The sequence below is a fragment of the Protopterus annectens genome, chromosome 6.part1 (assembly GCF_019279795.1).
Source record: "Protopterus annectens isolate FY-2018-M chromosome 6.part1, PAN1.0, whole genome shotgun sequence".
Taxonomy (NCBI): Eukaryota; Metazoa; Chordata; order Ceratodontiformes; family Protopteridae; genus Protopterus; species Protopterus annectens.
The window spans coordinates 482630548-482650797 of NC_056738.1; the positions used below are offsets into that span (position 1 = coordinate 482630548).

The 20250-nt window shown below is 45.0% G+C and overlaps 1 protein-coding gene across 1 annotated transcript in view; it reads right to left on the reverse strand.

Annotated features, from left to right (window-relative positions):
• MAP3K13 (mitogen-activated protein kinase kinase kinase 13) overlaps nt 1–20250 on the reverse strand; it is a 1545737-nt gene that overhangs the window by 924197 nt on the left and 601290 nt on the right. The window contains exon 3 of the mRNA XM_044075937.1: nt 748–1311. Coding sequence (XP_043931872.1) covers nt 748–1240 — 493 coding nt within the window. The 5' untranslated portion in view covers nt 1241–1311. The remainder of the gene's footprint in view (nt 1–747; nt 1312–20250) is intronic.

Here is a 20250-nt window from a genome sequence, read left to right on the forward strand (position 1 = left end):
TCTTGGATCAGGGACCCACTCTGATCCATGGGTATTGGAATAGAGTCAGTCCAGGAAACAGATGGAGTCGAAGAAAGGCATATGCTAGGACCCGAAGACGACTTTCTCATGAAAACTGTAGCCTGGAATTCCGAGACTACAAGTCAAATTGGAAGATGCCAAACGAAGACAGTCCTTGAACCAAATAAGGAATCAGATGCAAAAACCAGAGAATACAAGATAAAGAAAAATAATCTGATTCTACACAGCAGTGAAAATCAATATGTCCTTTAATTGTAGTAGGTAAGCGCTTTCTCGGAATAACATCCGCTTCATCAGACCAACAAAGATAGAAGAGCAGTTACATTTTTAAACACTAAAACATCAAATCAAAAATCAGATAAAATGTGCATCATAGCTAAAAGCCATGTGATAAAATACATCTGTAGAATCTATACATCGTTAAAAAATTGAATAAAACAGACTAAATGAACAATATGTACTTAAAACTGGTAAATACAATAGTAAAAAATAATAAGAGATGGACTATTGAAATATACATGATAAAATATTAAAAGAGAGATCAATGCTTTAATGGCCGTGCTTTAAGGAAGGGTTTCAGGGAAACTCTGTTGTTTAAACCAGGAGGTTTATCAGCTTGAAGGCGCAAAATTAATTTAAACATACAGCTTCCATCCTGGTGGTGAGCCTATGGATATGGAATTTCAAATTAAACAGTAACCGGCAATCAGTATTACTACCACATACCTTGCTGTTGCAGTTTGTAATCTGTTGAGTAGGCTTTTCCAATAATATTCCAAACAGGTCTTAAGCAACCAAAAAGCCCTTCTAAAAATCCACTGCTGCCACTCCCTGATCTGCTGAATTGCATTTTAACATTATCAGTTTCAGTATCCCCCTTCTCAACTACATTTGCAGTTCCATGCAAGACAGCAGCCTCAGGGTCCTCATGCTCTCTGAGTTGTAAAACACTGTTCTCAAAGTGGTCCTTGGAATCCTCACTAACACTGGTTAGCACTGCAGTAACAGGGCTACTCCTATTTTCAACACCATCTGCAGGAGGTAAATGTTTTTCTTCAGTTACTTCTGGTAAATAGCTTTTAGGGCAATCTCCACTTGGTCCATAATCACAGTGTCTGGTCACAGAAGTCTCTTCCTTCAAGGTCTCAGCAATCATACAAGGGGAGGAAGACCAACCCAAGCCCTCCTGAGGACTGGTCATAGTGCTGTGAGTATGCATGGGGCTGGAAGCCCAAATCTTTACTCAGTCAACTTTTACTGTATGGTCCAACAGGAAAGTAACATGGAAACCTTAAACAAAAGAAGACAATAATGTGGTCAAACATTTCAGTGAGTTATTTCAACAGTAAAAGTTGATGCCTATTAATGACATATGCACATGGTAAAAAATGTAAGATGTTTCTTATTCTCTAATGCTGAAAAAAAGAAGTTATGTTCTTACCATAACGTTCCATCTGAGTAGTAGACTTCATTCTTCTGAACATATGGGTATAAGGATCCGATTCGGATCCGAGCCGGCAAAACATTTCAAGCATCAGCTCCAAGCTCCAAGCTCCTCCCTTACCTATATTACATCACTTCCTCCTATCTAGCCCCCAGATCGAGTTTGCTGACACAAAATGGCAACATAACCACAATTCTAAACAGGAAAAAACTGAAGAGTGAGGGGGATGGAGGGAGGGAAGGTGCAGAAGAATGAAGTCTACTACTCAGATGGAATGTTATGGTAAGAACATAACTTCTTTATCTGAAGTAGTTGACTTCATTCATTCTGCACATATGGGACAGAGTCCCCAGCTACTAATATTCCTGGGAGGCCCTTATGGAAGGATATTTCTGAGCACCGCAGAGCCAAAGGATGCTTTCCCTCTAGAAATAAGATCCAATTTATAATGAGAGATGAATGTGTGAGAATTGGCCCAAGTCGCTGCCGCACAGATATAGTCTAACGGAACTCTTGATCAGAAAGCTGCAGAAGTGGCCACTGCTCTAGTGGAATGAGCCTTCAATACAACAGGAGGAGATAAACCTTTGTCCTTATAAACCTGTGCAATACAAAGAGTTATCCACCTTGCTAAGGACACTTTCGAAACTGCTTTGCTCAAAAATGGTTTAGAAAAGGATACAAACAATTGATCCGACTTCCGGAAGGGTTTAGTCCTATGGAGGTAAAAATGAAGCTGTCTATGGACATCCAATAAATGAAGCTTACGTTCACCTCTATTTTGGAAATTTGGGAAGAACACTGGCAAATTGATAGACTGATTAACATTGGCTGCTGAGGACACCTTGGGAAGAAAGGAAGGGTTCTTACGCAGCAAAACCCTATCCTTGTGGAAAACCAAATAGAGGGGCAAGGAGGATAAAGCCTGCAACTCTGAAACTCTCTTGGCTGAAGTGATGGCGACCAAGAATGCTGTCTTCCATGACAAAAACTTCATCGGAACTGAACCAGCTGGCTCGAAAGGGGGGGGGAGGTCAAAGCCTGAAGGACTAAAGTCAGATCCCAGGGGGGGCACTGTTTCTTTAACTGGTGGTCGCAATAAAAAAAGTGCCCTTCAGGAAAGCTTTACACAGTTTGGCAGAAGCCAGAGCAACCTTATTTTCACCCACATGAAAATAAGAGATGGCAGCCAGCTGAACCTTGATGGTGGAAGCACTAGCGCCTGATCAAAAAAGATCAGCCAGAAAATCCAGTATGACCAGAACGGGGGCTGTAAACGGGTTGAGCTAGCGCTGAGAGGCCCAAACGCAAAAACGTCTCCACTTGCTATTGTAGAGTTTCCTAGTGGAGGCTTTAAGAGAAGCTACCAGAATGTTCTTAACAGGGGACGAAAGTCCGGGAGTCCTGATGATCATGGGAACTGGAGCAGCCATGCCGTCAGCTTGAGACTGTCCAGGTTGGGCAGGGGCAAGCCCGACGGGTGAGAAAATTAGATCCGGGCGTGGATCTAGAGTCCATGGAGGAACCAACAGGTGAGACCATAGGAAGGGAAACCACACTTGACGCAGCCAGAAGCGAGCTATGAGAATGACTTTGCACTGCAGCCGGCAAGCTCTCTGAAGGAACTTCGGAATAAGAGGTAAAGTACAGTTTTGTACCTACCATAAATGTAGATGTTCGAGTGTAGACACTGCTGCAGTCATTACACTCAGGTTATCCTGCCATCAGGCGGTTCCCCAGCCGGCCTGAATTCCAAATTCTTGGTCCGGCGTCGGTTGCTGTCGCCTCCTCCCTAACGTCAGTGCGACAGGGGTATATAAGATGCAGCCGACGCCATTTTCTTCAGTTTTTCTTGCCCCAGATGTCAGGTGCCCCTAAATAGGTAGGCAATTCAAATTGTTAATAAAACATACACAAGAAATGCAAACAACATACTTTCAGCTACCAGCAAATACTCCCCATAGGTAGTAAAAGGTAGAGGAACTAGGTACGTACTAGCCAGTAAGAGGAGAAGGAGGGAGGGTAACCTGGACTGCAGCAGTGTCTACACTCGAACATCTACATTTATGGTAGGTATAAAACTGTACTATGTTCATTCTGTGACACTGCTGCAGTCATTACACTTGGGAAGAATCCCAAAGCTGAGGTAGGGTGGTTGGTTCTATAAGGCATTAGGGGTGGCTATAAGGCCCTGCAGTACTGCAGAGGCAAAGCCAGCTCTGGATTTAGAGTATAGAGGCAGATGGTAATGCTTGGTGAAGGTATGCACAGAACTCCATGTTGCTGCTTCCAAAATATCTTTTGTAGGTACTCCTCTGAGGTAGGCAGTTGAAGTGGCTGTTGCCCTGGTGGAGTGAGATCTAATGCTGTTAGGCACAGGTTTTCCATGGTGCGTATAGCAGAAATGTATGCAATGTCCTATCCATTTGGAAATAGTCTGTTTTGAAATAGCTTTTCCCTGTGCTGCTGCAGCATATGCTACCAACAATTGCTCAGATTTTCTGAAAGCTTTGGTTTTGTCCAAGTAGAGCGTAACTGCCTGTGAATGTCCAATGAATGCAGTAGTCTTTCCCCTTTGTTCTGTGGTTTTGGATAAAAAGTAGGCAAGTGAATGGTTTGGTTTAGAGACACACTTGAAACCACCTTAGGCATAAATGTAGGGTTAGTTCTTAAGGACACCCTGTCCTGGTGGAAAATGAAGAAAGGTTCCACTGCCATTAGTGCCTGTAATTCTGAAACTCTTCTTGCAGAAGTTATTGCCAGGAGCAGAGCAGTTTTCCAAGAAATGTACTTTAATTCTGCTGTGCTAGCTGGTTCAAAAGAAGGTAAAGTTAATTTTTCCAAAACAAAGTTGAGGTCCCAAGTTGGAGTAGGTGCTCTACGGGGGCGGTCTTATGTTTTTAGCCCCTCTGAGGTACTGTTTTAGCAAAGGTGCAGAGATGGCAGAGGCGTGGATCTTGATGGATGAAAACGAGAGGCCTTTGTCCAGCACCTCAGTCAAATATTGTAGTATCTGATGAAGCAATTAGTTTTGTGAAAGCGCTCACCACTGTTCTTATTTTTTGTGTAATAAAGACGCTATTGTGTGGTACCTCGGTGTATTTTTGGTTATATATAGTTCTGGTTTTGTGCACCTGGGTTTTACCTGAAGCCGTTTCTCTTTTTATACATATTTATTTCCTGGTACTAGGCCTTCTGGCCTCCAGAATGACATCCATAACTGCTTTGGAGAGAGACATTACTTGCGTGGCTAGGGAATCTTCCATGCAGCTAGGTTTAGTGTCTTTAGCTGGCTGTGGAGTAACTGATTGTTGTGCTGCGACAGCAGATGTGGTATTTGAGGCAAAATCCAGGGTGGACCTTGTGCTAAGTTCTTTAAGATTGGGTACCAGTGCTGGCGTGGCCAGTCTGGTGCAATCAGGATAATTTTTGGCTCTTCTTGCCTGGCTTTTATGAGTACCTTTGGGAGAAGAGGCAGTGGTGGGAAAGCATATACTTGTAGGTTTGTCCAGCTGAATGAGAGGGCATCCACTTTCCATGCTTGCAGATGGTAACTCCTTGTGCAGAATTTCTTTAGCTGGCAATTCATTGGGGAGGCAAACAGATCTATGTCCGGGCTCCACCATTTCTTTGTTATCATTCTGAATATTTGAGGATTCAATTCCCATTCGTGGGGATCCATGATATATCTTCTTAAGTCGTCTGCCAGTGTGTTTTTCTCTCCTGGCAGGAATTGTACTTGTAGATGAACTTGATAGTTTATAGCTGTGTTCCACAAGGTCATGGCTTGTCTGCAGAGGGGGTAGGAGTGAGTGCCCCCTTGCTTGTTTATGTATCACATAACTGTGGTGTTGTCTGTTTTTAGTAGTAGTTGTCCTGGATGCAACAGGTCCTTGAAAGCTATAAGGGCATTTTGTACAGCTAGCATCTCTTTTTGATTGATGTGAAGATGCCTTTGTTCTGCGGACCACTTGCCCTGAATACATTTTCCTGCCATGTGTGCTCCCCAGGCATAATCCGATGCATCTGTTGTCAGTGTTTGCCTGACTGTGGGTTGAGTGAAAGGCTGTCCCTTGTTGAGGTGACAAGCTTGAGCCCATCATCGAAACTCCTGTTGAAGGCAAGGTATTAGTGGTATAACTGTTTCCAAACTTTGACAGTGTTGAGACCATACATTCTTTAGGTACCATTGTAGTTTCCTCATATGCAGTCTGGCATATGGAATTAGTAGTATGCAAGATGCCATGAAGCCCAAGGCCTGCAGAATTTTTCTTGTAGGGAGTTGGGTCTTTGTTGCCATCAATTGAAAGTACTGTGTCAGTTGTCCTTGCTTGTCTGGCGTAAGAAAAGCCATCTGGGCCGTTGTGTTCAAGCTGGCACCCAGGAATATTATCTCTTGTGAGGGCACTAGTTTTGATTTCTTTTCATTTACTGTGTACCCCAGGCAACTTAATAACTTTTTTACAAACGCCAGATGCTGTAGAAGAATGTCCTTGCTCTCTGATTGAATCAGGCACTCGTCCAGGTATGGGTAAATCTGAATTCCTTTCTGTCTGCAAAATGCAATTACTGGTGCCAGGCACTTTGTGAAGACCCTGGGTGCAGTAGATAATCCAAAGGGCAGTGCAGAGAATTGACAGTGCATTGGACCACTTAGAACCTGATGTATCTTCTGCAGTTTTGTCTGATAGGGACATGCAGGTATGCCTCCTTGAGGTCCAAAGTCACGAGCCAAGCTTACTTGCCCAGCATGGGAAGAAGCTGCTGTAATGTCAACATTTTGAATTTCGGAACATCCAGGTAAGTGTTTAGTGAAGAAAGATCCAGAATGGGCCACCAGGCTTTGTCTTTTCTGGGAACCAGAAAGAGTCTTGAGTAAAATCCTTGCCCTTGTTCCTGTGGTGGTACCATTTGAATAGCTCCCATGTTCATGAGTGCCATAATTTGTTTTTGGGCCTCTGCCCATTGATTTAGTGGCAGATTTGGCATTCCTTTTAATCTTGGCAGAGTGTGAAAGTGGAACCTGTAACCTTTTGAAATAATATTGAGAACCCATTTGTCTTGGGTGATCATATGCCAATTGTGATAAAAAAGTGCTAGTTTTCCTCCCAAAGGGGCTGCCAAGACAGAGTTGTTTGGCAGTTGGAGTGGGAAGTCACTGGGGCTGTTTTTTATATGGTTGGTGCCTGTCTTTCCCTTCTTTCTGGCCTGATGCACCCCATTGTCGAAGCCTGTAAGGTCCTTGTGGTTGACCACTACCTCTTGGCCATCTGTATCTGCCCCTTTGAGGTCTGTCATTAACTGGAAAGGACCATTTCTTTGTTGGCCAGTTTCTACTAAATCAAGGAGGCTGAAGCTGTAAGAAATCCTTCACTGTTTGCATAGATTTTGCCTTATCCTCTATTTTCTTTAATACCTCTTCTGCCTTAACTCTAAATAAAACATCCTGCTGTAAATGTGCATCCAGTAATTTAGCTTTAACATGATCTGGTAACGTATGTTCTTTTAACCATGCATGTCTTCTAATGACAGAGCCTGTAACTGCTGCTCTGCATGAGGCCTCTAAAGAATCAAAACCACATTGCAAAGTATGCTTTCCCACTTGTTCAGCGGCATGCAATAAATCCTGCATTTCTTTAAAATTAGGAGGATCTGTATCTGGAAGCATTTTTTGTTTCAACTGAGACATCAAAAATTGCTGATATTTTAGCATGCGAAACTGGGAATTTAAGGCTCTCATTGCTAAAGTTGCAGACGTATATACTTTCTTTCCCCATCTGTCTAGTGCTCTGGAATCTCTGTCAGAGGAACTGGGTTCTTTGCTGATGAGGCCTTAACCCCTTTGGGTCCCTGAGAAATAGTTTCAGGATCAGCAACAGGGCTTTTATACAGACATTTGTGTGAGTCAGGGACTCTGTAATATCTGTCCAGTTTAAGTGGAGCTGGAGGTAAGGAATCAGGATTTAAGCTGGATTCAGTGCACACATCATCCACAATACCTAGCACTGGCGGAGTAGCCAGGGGTCTGTGTTGAGGTAATAATAGGAAGTCTCTGAGCCTTTTCTTGGATTCTGAATAATCCTGGCCTTCCCAATGGAAATGCTCCCTCATGGTATGTAAGGTTTTCCCAAAGGAGTAGTCCTCAGGCGGAGAGGCTGATGGAATAGATTCATCAGCATCAGAATCCTCATAAGGGGTTAAAGAGTGTCCCAAGTCTGAGGATGAATCAGAGGAAATGGACCCCTGGTCGGATGAATCATAATCTGCATCCTGTCTAGGCCTTTTATCAGGTAGGGGATGGGAACCCCTGATCAGAGTGATTAGGTCTTCGGCCATTTTGAGCATTTGTTTCTTAGGCATGGAGGCCTGTCCTGGAGAATGCTGTACTTGTTTCTTAGTTTTTAACGGAGGCTTTGACTTAGAAGAGGGTTTAATGCTTAGCTGAGTAGGTCTGAAGACACCCTCTGAAGCTGTGGGTAGCTCAGGTACTCCGGATCCCTCTGCAGGATCGGTTTCGGTCTGCTGAAAAGCTAGTGCGTCCGAAGGCCCAGCTATCTCCACGTGGGAGTCGGGGGTGGCCTGTGGTTCTGCAGAAGCAGTTGTCAGGCGCTGCAAAGGCGCCTCACTGAAAACCGGAAAACCGGTGACTGGCCTAGAAGAGGCTTCATCGTCAGTTTTGGGCCTCAGATGCCTGTCCTTGTCTTTGCGCTTTTTATGAATACCGGTCGTCAGAAGTTCCGACGGCATGGTATAATTAAATTTTCTGCCAAAGTAATGTCGGGCAAAATCAAACCGACATTTAATAGTGCGCTTATTAAACCTAGCACAAAACCGACAACCAGTAACGTCGTGGTCTGGGCCTAGGCATGGGATACAATAAGAATGGAAATCCTTATGAGGTATTTGCTTCCCACAAGAAATACAGTTATTAACTTTTACTGACATCGGTCTGAGGCAAGAAAAAGTTTCCCCAATGGGGTACTTAGCTTTGTAGAAGACTTCGGTTCTGGATTCGGAATGAAAATCTCAGGTGTAGGCCGACCGGCACTTGCGAACTGCTTTTGCTTCGGGCACCGCGCAGCAAGAAAGACTGAAGAAAATGGCGTTGGCTGCATCTTATATACCCCTGTTGCACTGACGTCAGGGAGGAAGCGACAGCAACTGACACTGGACCAAGACTTTGGAACTCAGGCCAGCTGGGGAACTGCCTGACGGCAGGATAACCCAAGTGTAATGACTGCAGCAGTGTCACATGATGAACATCGGGGGATAAGCATACAGTAGACCGGGAGGCCAAGCATGGACTAGTGCATCCCTGTGGACATCCCCTGGAGGGGGGATCAGAACGAAGAAGTTGCTGCACTTTGCGTTGGAAGGAGATGCGAAGAGATCGCAGCAAGGTTGACCCCAAACACGGAAGATCTTCTCTGCTACTGATTGCTTCAGAGACCACTCATAAGGCAGAAGGATTGCCCTGCTGAGACTGCCCGCTAGAATGTTGGAGCGTCCTGGGATGTGCGTTGCTATGAGAAACCGGCTGGTGGATATGGCCCACTCCCAAACCCTCATGGCCTTGTGACAAAGGGGGTAGGATCGGGTACCTGTTTGTTTATATACCACACTACAGACATGTTGTCTGATTGAATGGCTACCGTCCCCGGAGGTAGGACAGGGTGGAAGGCTCTCAACGCTGAAAGCACTTCCCTCATCTCCAGGACATTGATGTATAGCTTGGTCTCTGGAGGGGACCACGTGCCTTGGACCGTTCTTTCCAGGAAGTGCCCCCCCACCCAAGCTGGGAAGCGTCTGTGGTCACCGTGGCTTGAGCCAGAGGGGCTAGAAAGTTGCGCACTGCGAAAATGTCTGCCGATTGAAACCACCACTGTAGCGACGTTCTGCATGTCCGATTGATTCGGATATGGAAATCCATCAGAAGGTCTAGCCAGGACCATTGAACTGCCAGATTCCACTGAAGGACCCTCATGTGAAGACGTGCAAGAGGGAGGATAGAGATTGCGGCTGCCATCGAACCCAGGGCCCTGAGAACATTGGCTGCTTTGACTACCGAGTGATCCAAGATCGCCGATACATGGAGTCTGAGATTTTCTATCCTTTCCGGGGTGAGAAAAATCTTTGACTGAATCGAATCCAACCTTGCCCCGATGAAGTCTATGATCTGAACCAGAGCCAGGTGTGACTTGTTGACAATGATCGTGATGCCTAACTTGTGAGCCAGACCGAGGAAGTAGTGTAGGGCCTGACACAAGAGACATTTGGTGGATGCAGCGAAGAGCCAGTTGCCTAGGTAGGGGAATACCTGAATGCCCTGAAGTCTCAGGTGAGCCGCTACGACCGCCATAACCTTGTTGAACACCCTGGGGGCTGTGGTGAGACCAAAGGGTAGGGATCTGAATTGAAAGTGACTGGCCCCTAGCCGGAAGCGTAGAAACCTCCTGGAGCTCCTGTGGACCTTGATGTGATAGTAGTGTCCTGGAGGTCTAACGAGCACATCCAGTCACATTCTCTCAGAAACGGTAGAATGTAGAGTGACCATCCAGAATTTTTGTTTCTCTACCGACAGGTTGAGGATAGACAGGTCCAGAATGGGCCTGAGGTCCCCTGTCTTCTTTGGCACTAAAAAGAACCTGGAGTAGATGCCTGATCCGGATTGATCTGGGGGGACCGGCTCGATGGCTCGTTTTTGTAGCAGCTTCGAAACCTCTAAAGCTGCAGCCTCCCTGTGAGCAGGTGGAACATATGGACGGCATGCTGGAATAATGGGACATGAAATGAAGGGGATAGAATATCCTCTGGATATGATGTTTAAGCTCAGCGGTCTGCAGTAATGGACTCCCATGCCGCTGGATGTAAGGAAAATCTTCCCCCGATTGCCTCCAGAGTAGAGCAGCTGGGCAACCCCTCAGTGTTGCTGTGCGGGTGTGTCGGAAAAGGGTTCCCTAGACCCGAAGTTTCTGGGGACCCCTCTGCCTCTGGGATGGCGGTGGTCTTGTCCCCCTCTGCCTCTGGGGGATGAATACTCCTGAGTGTCACAAAAGGACTGTGATTTCCAGAACCACATCTTCTTTTGCCCCTTTTGGTTCCTGGAATAGGACCTCTGGGGGTTACAGAAGCGGATTCCGATGGCTGAAAAAGTCTTTCCGTCCTTCTCTCTGGGTTAGTGTGTCACGTACAGTCTTCCCAAACAGGGATGATCCATCGAAAGGGGCGTTGATGAAAGATGCCTTAAAGGGGTCCGCAAATTGACACAACCTGATCCAGGCGTGATGCCTCAAGGCAATGCCTGTACTAGCAGCCCTAGCGGCTCCCTCCATAGCATGAGAGAGGAGACGCATAGAGGTATTAGTCACTGATTTCAGTGTAGTCATCTTCGCACTGAAAGACTGCTTGTCCTGCTGTGACAGAGACTCCGGGGGCGACTCAGTTAATTCTGATATAAGGTCTCGCTGCAGTCGGATAACATGTGCCAAGTAATTCAGCGCACGAATAGAAAATGTCGCTGATGAGTACATGCGCTTCCCGAAATGATCCATCAACCTAGACTCTTTGTCTGGTGGATGAACCGAGGAACTCTCCTGTCCCAGTTCCTTCTTTGTGGCAGCTGCAACCACCAAAGCATCTACCGGGGCTCTTTTAGACCATGCCTGCCTGTCTGACGGCGGGGAAAAGAATTTTGTCTGGCCTTTTGGGTATAGGCTCTACGGTGTCAGGATCCTTCCATGCCCTAGTGGTGATAAGTTCCACCAAAGAGTCTGCTGGAGGGGAGACCCAGAAAGTAGATGGGCCCGCGCCAAAGGCCTCCAGGAATACGGACTCATCTGCAGAGGGTTTGGGGGCTGACCAACCTCCTCTTTGGCGGAGGATCTCCATAATGTCTCCAAATGAGACATCCTCAGTAGGTAATCTGGGGGAACCCTCTCCTTCATCCAAGTCCGTATCAGTGGTAATGGACTCAGGGGAGTCCAAGTCCCTCCTCTTACACTTGCGCTTACAAGGTTCCTCTCCAGTGGGACTCTCTGGAGAGGATTCGTAAGCCTCCGGAGGTTCCCTGAGGGGAACAACCTGGGGTTGCTTTGGCACGGGCTGTCCCTGCGACACAGTAATGGGAGCAGAATCCAAAATCAGAGGGGTCTGGGTAGGATCCGAGTAGGTGAGCTGTGGTCTCAACCCCTGGGAGAGAACCCTTTCCACTGCCCTGAATGCCGATGAAGAGCACACCTCCGTAGAATGTAAAATGAGGCTCTCCCCGGCACCGAAGCAAGGATTGGAGCAGACGGTGGGGTAGTCCAGGCACCGAGGATGGGATCCGAAAGAGCGAGATCTCGACCCTCGGGTCCGACTTCCTGACCAAGGCTCTGAGAGTCCCCCGGATCCGAGATCGGATCCGAGGAACTCAAGGTAACGGCCAGTGTCAAGGACACGAGAACCATTGGCGCCGACCCAACAGCTCCAAAAGGTCTCAGACCCAAGAACCCCGAAGTATCGGGTCGGATCGGGGAAGGAGCAATAAGGTGGAACATAGTTGAAGAAGGAGGACCCTCTCCAATGGGAGAGGGCCCTGGTAAGACCCCCCCATCTGAATCTGGTTCTGAATGAACCTCCTCATTAGCCTATCCATATCAAGGTCGGAGACGCTCCGAGTCGACCTGGAGGAAGCGACTGACTCGGGTCTGGGCCAGATCTGAGGGGAGTGCCTCAGCTCCAAAGACTCCATTGGCTCTGGCGAGAAACGGGGAGAGCGGAGCCGAGGAGAACAAGACCTGGATACCTTTGAAGAGGGGCTGGAGAAAGACTCCCTGTCCGGTGATCTTTTCCTGGGCCTGTCCCTCTCTTTGTGGCGCTTCTCCTTCTCCCTTCTGTCCCTACTTCTCTGGGATGACTCCGACGAAGCAGGCCTGGTGGGAAGTTGAGTCCCTGCCTGCACAGTGTCACTGGCTGGGGAGGAGACCGAGGCAGACTCCAGGGCAGAAGCTGGCAGCAGACCCTTAGCCACAAGCTTAGCCCGACGATCCTTCAACGCCCTGGGGTTAAAGCCTGAACAAATGTCGCAGGATGCAGACAGATGGGCGACCCCTAAACGTAGAACACACAGAGTGTGGCCATTGGCTGGTGAGAGCTTATGACCACACTCTGTGCACTTCTTAAATAGAACCTTAGGCTGTTCAGCCATAGTAGAAACAGTACAAGCCCTAACGGCCCACTCACATACACACACTTAACAGGGATTGGGCCTAGGCGGGAAACCAGTATCACAAAACAAAACACTTAAAACTAACTCTTTTTTTTTTTTTTACAACTAACATGATGACCAATGCGAAGGGAATAAAAAGGGAATGGTACTCACACTCAACTATCACCAAAAAGGCCAAAAATCCATACCACCTTGCTTAGAGCTCAGAGACCACGATGCTGACTCTTAGAGCGGCAAACGAGATCTGGGGCTAGATAGGAGGAAGTGATGTAATATAGGTAAGGGAGGAGATTGGGGCTCGGAGCTGATGCTTGAAAAGTTTTGCCGGCTCGGATCTGAATCAGATCCGTATACCCATATGTGCAGAATGAATGAAGTCAACTACTTCAGATCTTTTCATTTATAAATATGGAACAAACTATGAACAAATTATAAAGCAACATCTCATCCATAAGAGTTTAAGTAGACTTTTAAAATGTAAAGCAATGCCCTGCACAGTGACTTTGTTTGTAGGCATGTCTAAGTAAAAATGTGTAATGTATACTTACTTAATAAGACCTGCAATCCTTTCTTACTAAACATGGAATAAAGATCAAATGAAATGCAAGACAAGCAATATTTGTTTTAGCAAGATATTGGAGAGAATAGTGACACCAAATGTCCACGTTTCTGTGTCAAATCCCCCACACACAATACAAATATAAACAAAGAAAAAAATCTACATACTTCCCTGAAAGACACGATGTGACAGTGCATTAACTTACCTTAGAAAATGGGCAAACTGTACAACAGTAGCCTGGTTGGAGAACGAATGTTCTTCAGCAGGGTACTAATGTACAAGTAATGCCGGCTGAAAAACGAGTCAGCCGCTTCACGGCAGCATACCAAACTGCTGTGGTGCTCAGACTAAAAAAAACTAACAGTCACCATTATTTTATAGGTTCATAGGTTCATACTAGGCTATCTGCCCGAGGGCATTAAGCAAGTCAGCCCATAGTTTCAGGCTTACACCTTTAGTATAACCTGGAATCATTATACCTATTATTTCGCCCTCTGTTGTTGGAGAAAGCTGAGACTGAGGTGTAATCCCTGGGGTATATTCATATCTCCATCCATTGGTCAAGATTTTCTTGAACAATAAGGAGGTGTTCTGCCTCACATATACCGATTTTATTCCACAGCATAGGGAGTCTTTGGGTGATGAATCGTCCCTCCATCCTGCCCTATAGCAGTGTCGGTTTAGGTTCGAGTCTCGCCTCTTGTGGCTCTGCGGGATTCAGATTTTAGAGGTGAAGCATATTCATCAACTGGGTTGACTGGGCCTTGTATGGTTAGGCAAGGGTCACTGGAGAAGAAGCGTAAGCGATTGAATAGACTGGGAGTTCTTCAGTCAACAGCATAGGACAGATGTTTGGAGCCCTTATCCTTTTGTGAGGATGGGTTAACATTTAAGCTGATGAGTTTTCAATGATACCGGTGGGGGGGTATTGTATCAAGGCCTCGCAGAAGCTCGCTAATCAATGCTTCTGCTGTTTACCAAGTGTAAAATACATTAATAAAAAAGAAAATGGAAAACAGAAGTGTGTGTGTATGTGTGCATGTCAGTGAAAGTGAGAAAGATCGAGGTGTTATTTTACATTCGTTAAACAGCGCTTTTGCTGTTTAGCAAGCGTAAAATCTAAATATAATAGAAAAATGTGAGTGTGTTTATGTTTGTGTCTGTGTGTGTGAATGCGTGCATGAAAGCGAGGTGTTTGTGAGTGAGAGTGAGAAAGAGGGAGAGTGAAGAGTGAGAGTGATCCAACACTGGCAGCAGAAGCAGCAGTCAATAGGTTTCTATCCCTCTCATCTCTTAGGTTATTTTACGTTTTATTCAGTTAACCTAAGAGGGAACAAAGGCTCAAAACAGGAACATATTCCTGTTTAAAAAAATAACAAAGTTGCTAGAATAATAGGACTTGTGTTAGCAGGGATTTCCTGAAGTACAGGTGTGTGGAGGGGTGACTCTGTGACAGAGGGAGAGACAGTGAGATCAATGGAATGCTGGCAGCAACATTTTAGAGGCTTGCGTACCTCAAATCATTTTAGCTCAAAAACTGTGGATAAAGCCTGAAATAAAGGGGGAACAAAGGCTCCAAAATAGGAACAGATTTTAAGTGTTATACTTAAAAAATTAAAAAGCAATTTAAATAATAAGATTTGTGTTAACATGAATTTTCTGAAGGAAATAAAGTCTGAAAGTCAAATATATGTCATTATTTACTGACTTCAATACTCAATGACTGGCAAGAAACTGGCAAGAAACCATTTTAGCAGTAAGGGACCAAAAAATAAAGCAAAAATTTAGATATTTTTTAAAAAGGATATATTTTAGATGTAAAATGCATCCTCTAACACAATTTACATATGCTACACCAACTTTGAAACAGGCTGAGAAACTATTTTACATCCAAAATATATTAAAAAAATATACAGCAATAAAAGAAATAATAAATAAGTAAAACACAACAATTTTACAGAGAGCCCATTCTCTAAGTACAATAATGCTCTCCAGGATATGTCCCCATCTGTGTGGCCTGTGACGGTGGGCCTCACAACACCCCTGGGCAGGCATTAATTACATATTAACACACACCTGTTGGGCATTATTGCTTGCAAATAAACTTTCAGTCAGTCATTTCACAGGTAAGGGCTTTACGACTGTGGTCCTCTCTTGCAGCAAGCATTTAAAAAATTCCAACTTTTACACCTTTTACTCTATGAAAGATTTTTTAGTTTTACAGTTTAGTTACAATTTTAAGTAGCTTCACTTTTAGTTTTACACAGTTAAAATCAGATCATTTTTGCCCGTAATGATATTTTATAAATGAACGGTTGTGGTCTGTGTTTTCTTTTGTTTTGTTTTTTTTTGTTTTTTTTATATTATCTTTTTAAACAAGAATTAAATTAAGTGGTTGGAAAATGTGGGCAGTATTGTTTTTTGAAGAGCTGTGGAAGTGTATGTAGATTTTGTTTGTGCAACCAATGTAAAGTTAGTTGATTTTATTATAGTAAATGGGCAATGCAGATTAAGGGGGTGGCTCAGAAACAATTAGTGCACAGCATTACATGAAACAATACAGTGAAACCAGGAGAGTGAGATTCAGAAATTTAAGTGGCATGACTGCATTACCAAAGAAATAGGGAGATATGTGTGGAAAGCAAATGACTGCATAATGGAATGCAAATGAGTGTCAACCCTCGGCTACTCAGACCCAGTGCAAATTATGAAATCAAAAATGGGAGTGCAATTCAGAAATTTAGCAGGAAAAGATACAACTCTCATCTATTCTGAATACTAAGATATTGCCTGTGTACAGGAATTTCACTCACATTACAAACTACGGGTGGCAAAAGCATTAGCAGATCAATGTGAGTTAGTGGCTAATTCGGAGCCCATGTCCACAATACTACAGGTTGTTATCCTTCTGACCACAAACAATTTTGTCAGCAGCTGACAAACCATCACCTCCATGACCAGGACATTGCTGCCCTCTACCATTAAAGACCACAGATATCAAACAGGAGTCACTATGCGGATGCAGACACCATAAAAGAGTAATGGCATCCACATATGGAATCAGGGAGGATGCCGGAAATGCCTATGCCACTGGACACACAGGTTTGTTTAGCAGTAACCATCCTTGTAATGGAGACATTTCAGCTTTCGACAAAGGACATGTTAGGAGTTTCTCAAGTGTCCGATTTGTAAACCCTACATCAGTTCTTTGACATGATGCTGTAAAATGTGAAAAAACATATGACTTCCATGGACAGCTGATTACACAAAAAGAAGTTATGTACTTACCATAACATTCCATGTTAGTAGTCCATCTCACCCTTCACTCTTTACATATGGGATCGGAGCCAATCCTCGGCTCTGATTCGGCCTATTTACAAGCTGGATGACTTCTGACTGGCTCATGGCTAGGTAGGTATCCCATGGTGCACCAGTACAATCCCCAGATCTTGTTTGCTGCTGACTAGAACAAATAATAACAGCCTACAGAAGAAGCCAATACTAAAAGGGCTCCATAAATAATGAAATTAGTATTTTTCTGTTTCCAGGTACTTCCAGGATGAGGGCAGGAGGGCGGGTTTGAAAGAATGAAGGGTGAGACGGATTACTAACATGGAACGTTATGGTAAGTACATAACTTCTTTATGTTAAGTAGTCCTATCTCACCTTCATTCTTTACATATGGGACAGAGTCCCTAACACCTTATCCTTGGGTAGCTCAAGGAAAAATACTGAGTACCGTGGAACAAAAAGATGCTCTACCCCTGGAGGTTAAATCCAATTTGCAATGAGTAATAAAAGTGTGAGGGGTAGCCCACGTAGCAACTGCACAAATATTGTCACGTGGAACCCTGGCTTGAAAGGCTGCAGAGGTAGATTGAGATCTGGTAGAATGAGCCTTGACTTTAAAGGGTAAAGGTTTATCCTCAGAACTGTAAACATAAGCTATACAGCTAGAAATCCAGTTAGAGAGAGTCACTTTGGAAACTGGTACGCCCAACCTGGATTCAGAGTAGGAAATGAATAATCGATCCGATTTTCTAATGTCTTTAGTCTGGTGCAAATAAAAACGTAATTGTCTATGGGCACCCAGTTGGTGAAACCTGTACTCAGCTGCATTGGAGTGATTCGGAAAGAAAACCTGAATTTCTATGGACTGATTCAAAGTGGTATGAGAACAGGCCTTGGGGACAAATTAGAAGTTATGTACCTACCATAACGTTCCATGTTAGTTGTCTTCTTCTCGCCTTCTTTCTTGCTGGATGGGTTCGGAGCCGATCCTCGGCTGCCACTCTAAAAGCTCGAGAGCTAGTTCCACCGGCTCGAGGCTCCCCTATATCCCACAATGCTAGGCGGTAACTCCTCAGATCTCGTTTGAAAGCTAAGCCCAGCAAGTAAAATCCATAAAGGAACAAAAGAAAACTCCTCTAGGTCTGTCCTGGCTAGGGGGAATGAGGGTGGGGCCTTGAAAGAAGAAGAGAAGAAGACAACTAACATGGAACGTTATGGTAGGTACATAACTCTAAATATTAAGTTGTCTATCTACTTCATTCTTGCTGGATGGGACCGCGTCCCTAGCACCTTGTCCCGGGTGGCCTATCGGAACAGACTCTTGAGTACAGTGGAACCAAAGTTGGCTCGGTCTCTAGAGGCCAAGTCCAACTTATAATGAGAAATGAAGGTATGGGGAGAAGCCCAAGTAGCTGCAGAACAAATCGAATCAATAGGCAGCCTATCTTGGAAAGCTAAAGAAGTGGCTAAAGCTCTAGTTGAATGAGCCCTGGGTTTGGATGGCAACTGTTGATGTCTGATCTCATACACAAGGGTAATCAACGAAGTAAGCCATCTAGAAAGAGATACTTTAGAAACTGGAAGGCCCATTCTACCTTCTGCATAAGAAACAAACAGTTGATCAGATTTCCTGAATTGTTTGGTCCTGTCTAAATAGTACCTCAGTTGGCGATGAACATCTAAACAGTGTAACTTTTGTTCTGACCTATTAGAATAATTAGGGAAGAAGACAGGAAGCTCAATGGTTTGATTCAAATTTGCCAGTGAAGCTACCTTGGGTAAAAAGGACGGGTTAGTACGTAAGGACACCCTATCCTTATGAAACACAAAGATAAGGGGGTCGACTACACAGAGCATGGAGTTCAGAGACTCTTCTAGCTGAAGTGATAGCTACTAAAAAGAGTGTTTTCCAAGATAGTAACTTTATTGAACATGAAGCACTTAGGTTCAAAGGGGAAGAATTAAGGACGCCAGAACCAAGTTGAGATCCCATTGAGGAGGAGGATCCTTGATTGGTGGTTTGAGGAGAAAAACTCCCTTTAAAAAGGCTTTGCAGAGTTTGTGAGACATAATGGAGGACTCTGAGACTCCAACATGAAAGTTCGATATTGCTGCCAATTGAACTCTGATGGTAGCGGAGACGAACCTGAGTGGAAAAGTTCAGCTGAAAGTCTAGAACTGATTGAATGGAAGCAGTGAAAGGATCTATATTCTTTGACTGCCCAATAGGAAAACGTTTCCACTTGTTATGATAAATCTTCCGAGTGGAAGATTTATGAGAGGCTATCAAAATATCTCTAACTGGCGAGATATCAGAGGAAGCCTGGCTAGAGTTGGAATTGGAGGAACCACGTTGTGAGGTTCAGAGAAGGAAGGGAGTGGTGCAACTGACCCGACTGATGGGTCAAGAGGTCTGGAACTGGGTCCAGATGCCAAGGTTGCTCCAACAGATAGCGGTGGAGAAAGCAGGAACCAAACCTGTCGAGGCCAGTAAGGGCAATAAGGATCATGGAAGCTTTCTGAGCCGATGGCTTTCTGTATTAGCTGAGATATCAGTGGAAGGGAGGAAAAGCATACAGAAGTCCCGGGGCTAGTCGTGTACTAGGCGTCTCTGCTGGGGTGGCCTGGTTGGGGAAAGAGGGTGAAAAAATCGCCGCACTTGCTGTTTTGGGAGTAGCAAAAGGTCGCAGCAAGGCTGGCCCCACTTTCAAAAACTTTCTCCAACACTGAATTCTTCAGAGACCACTCGTGAGGCATGAGAATAGCTCTGCTCAATTTGTCTGCAATCACATTGGACTTCCCGGGAATGTGCGTTGCTAACAGAAACCGCTGAGAAGAAATCGTCCATTGCCACAGTCTGAGTGCCTCTCGACATAGGGGGTAAGATCTGGTTCCGCCTTGTTTGTTGATGTACTACACTACAGACATATTGTCTGTCTGAATTGCTATAGTTCCCTTGGGAAGAGAGTCTTGTAAGGCTTGCAACGCTAGAAGCACTGCTCCGATCTCTAGGACATTTATGTGCAAGTGGCACTCGAAAGGTTGCCACATGCCTTGGACTGTCCTGCCCTGGTAATGCCTCCCCCACCCGATCAGGGAGGCGTCCGTTGTCACTGTAGCAACCGGAGGGGAAGGGACGAAAGGTCTCCCTAGGTGGAGCTGGGGAGATGTGATCCACCAAGAGAGATGATTCTTGCATGATTGAGTTATCCGAATAGGATGGGACATTGGAAGTTGTTGGAAAGACCATTGTGTGAAGAGCATCCATTGTAAAATTCTCATATGGAAGCGAGCTAATGGTAGAAGAGGATGGCGCCCGCCATAATCCTAAGACTTTCAGGATGAATCTGGCTTTGACTTTGTTGCTCTGCAAGACAAGAGAGACCTGTCTGTGTATGTCTGCTATTCTCTGCTCTGTGAGTCTGGCAGACATGTTGACTGTGTCTAGATTTAGCCTATAAAGGTAATAACACGACAAGGCGACAAGACAGACTTTTCAATTTATTGAAAATGCCTAGTGCCTGACATGTGTGAAAGGTGTAGTCTCTGGCGAGAAGCAAAAGATGCTTGGTGGGGCTGTAAGGAGCCAGTCGTCTAAATAAGGAAACACCTGGAATCCTTGTCGTCTCAGATGAGAGGCTACCACTGCCATGCATTTGGTAAACACTCGAGGGGCTGTAGTGAGACCAAAGGGCAGGGCTCTGAATTGGAAATGACTGGTTCCCA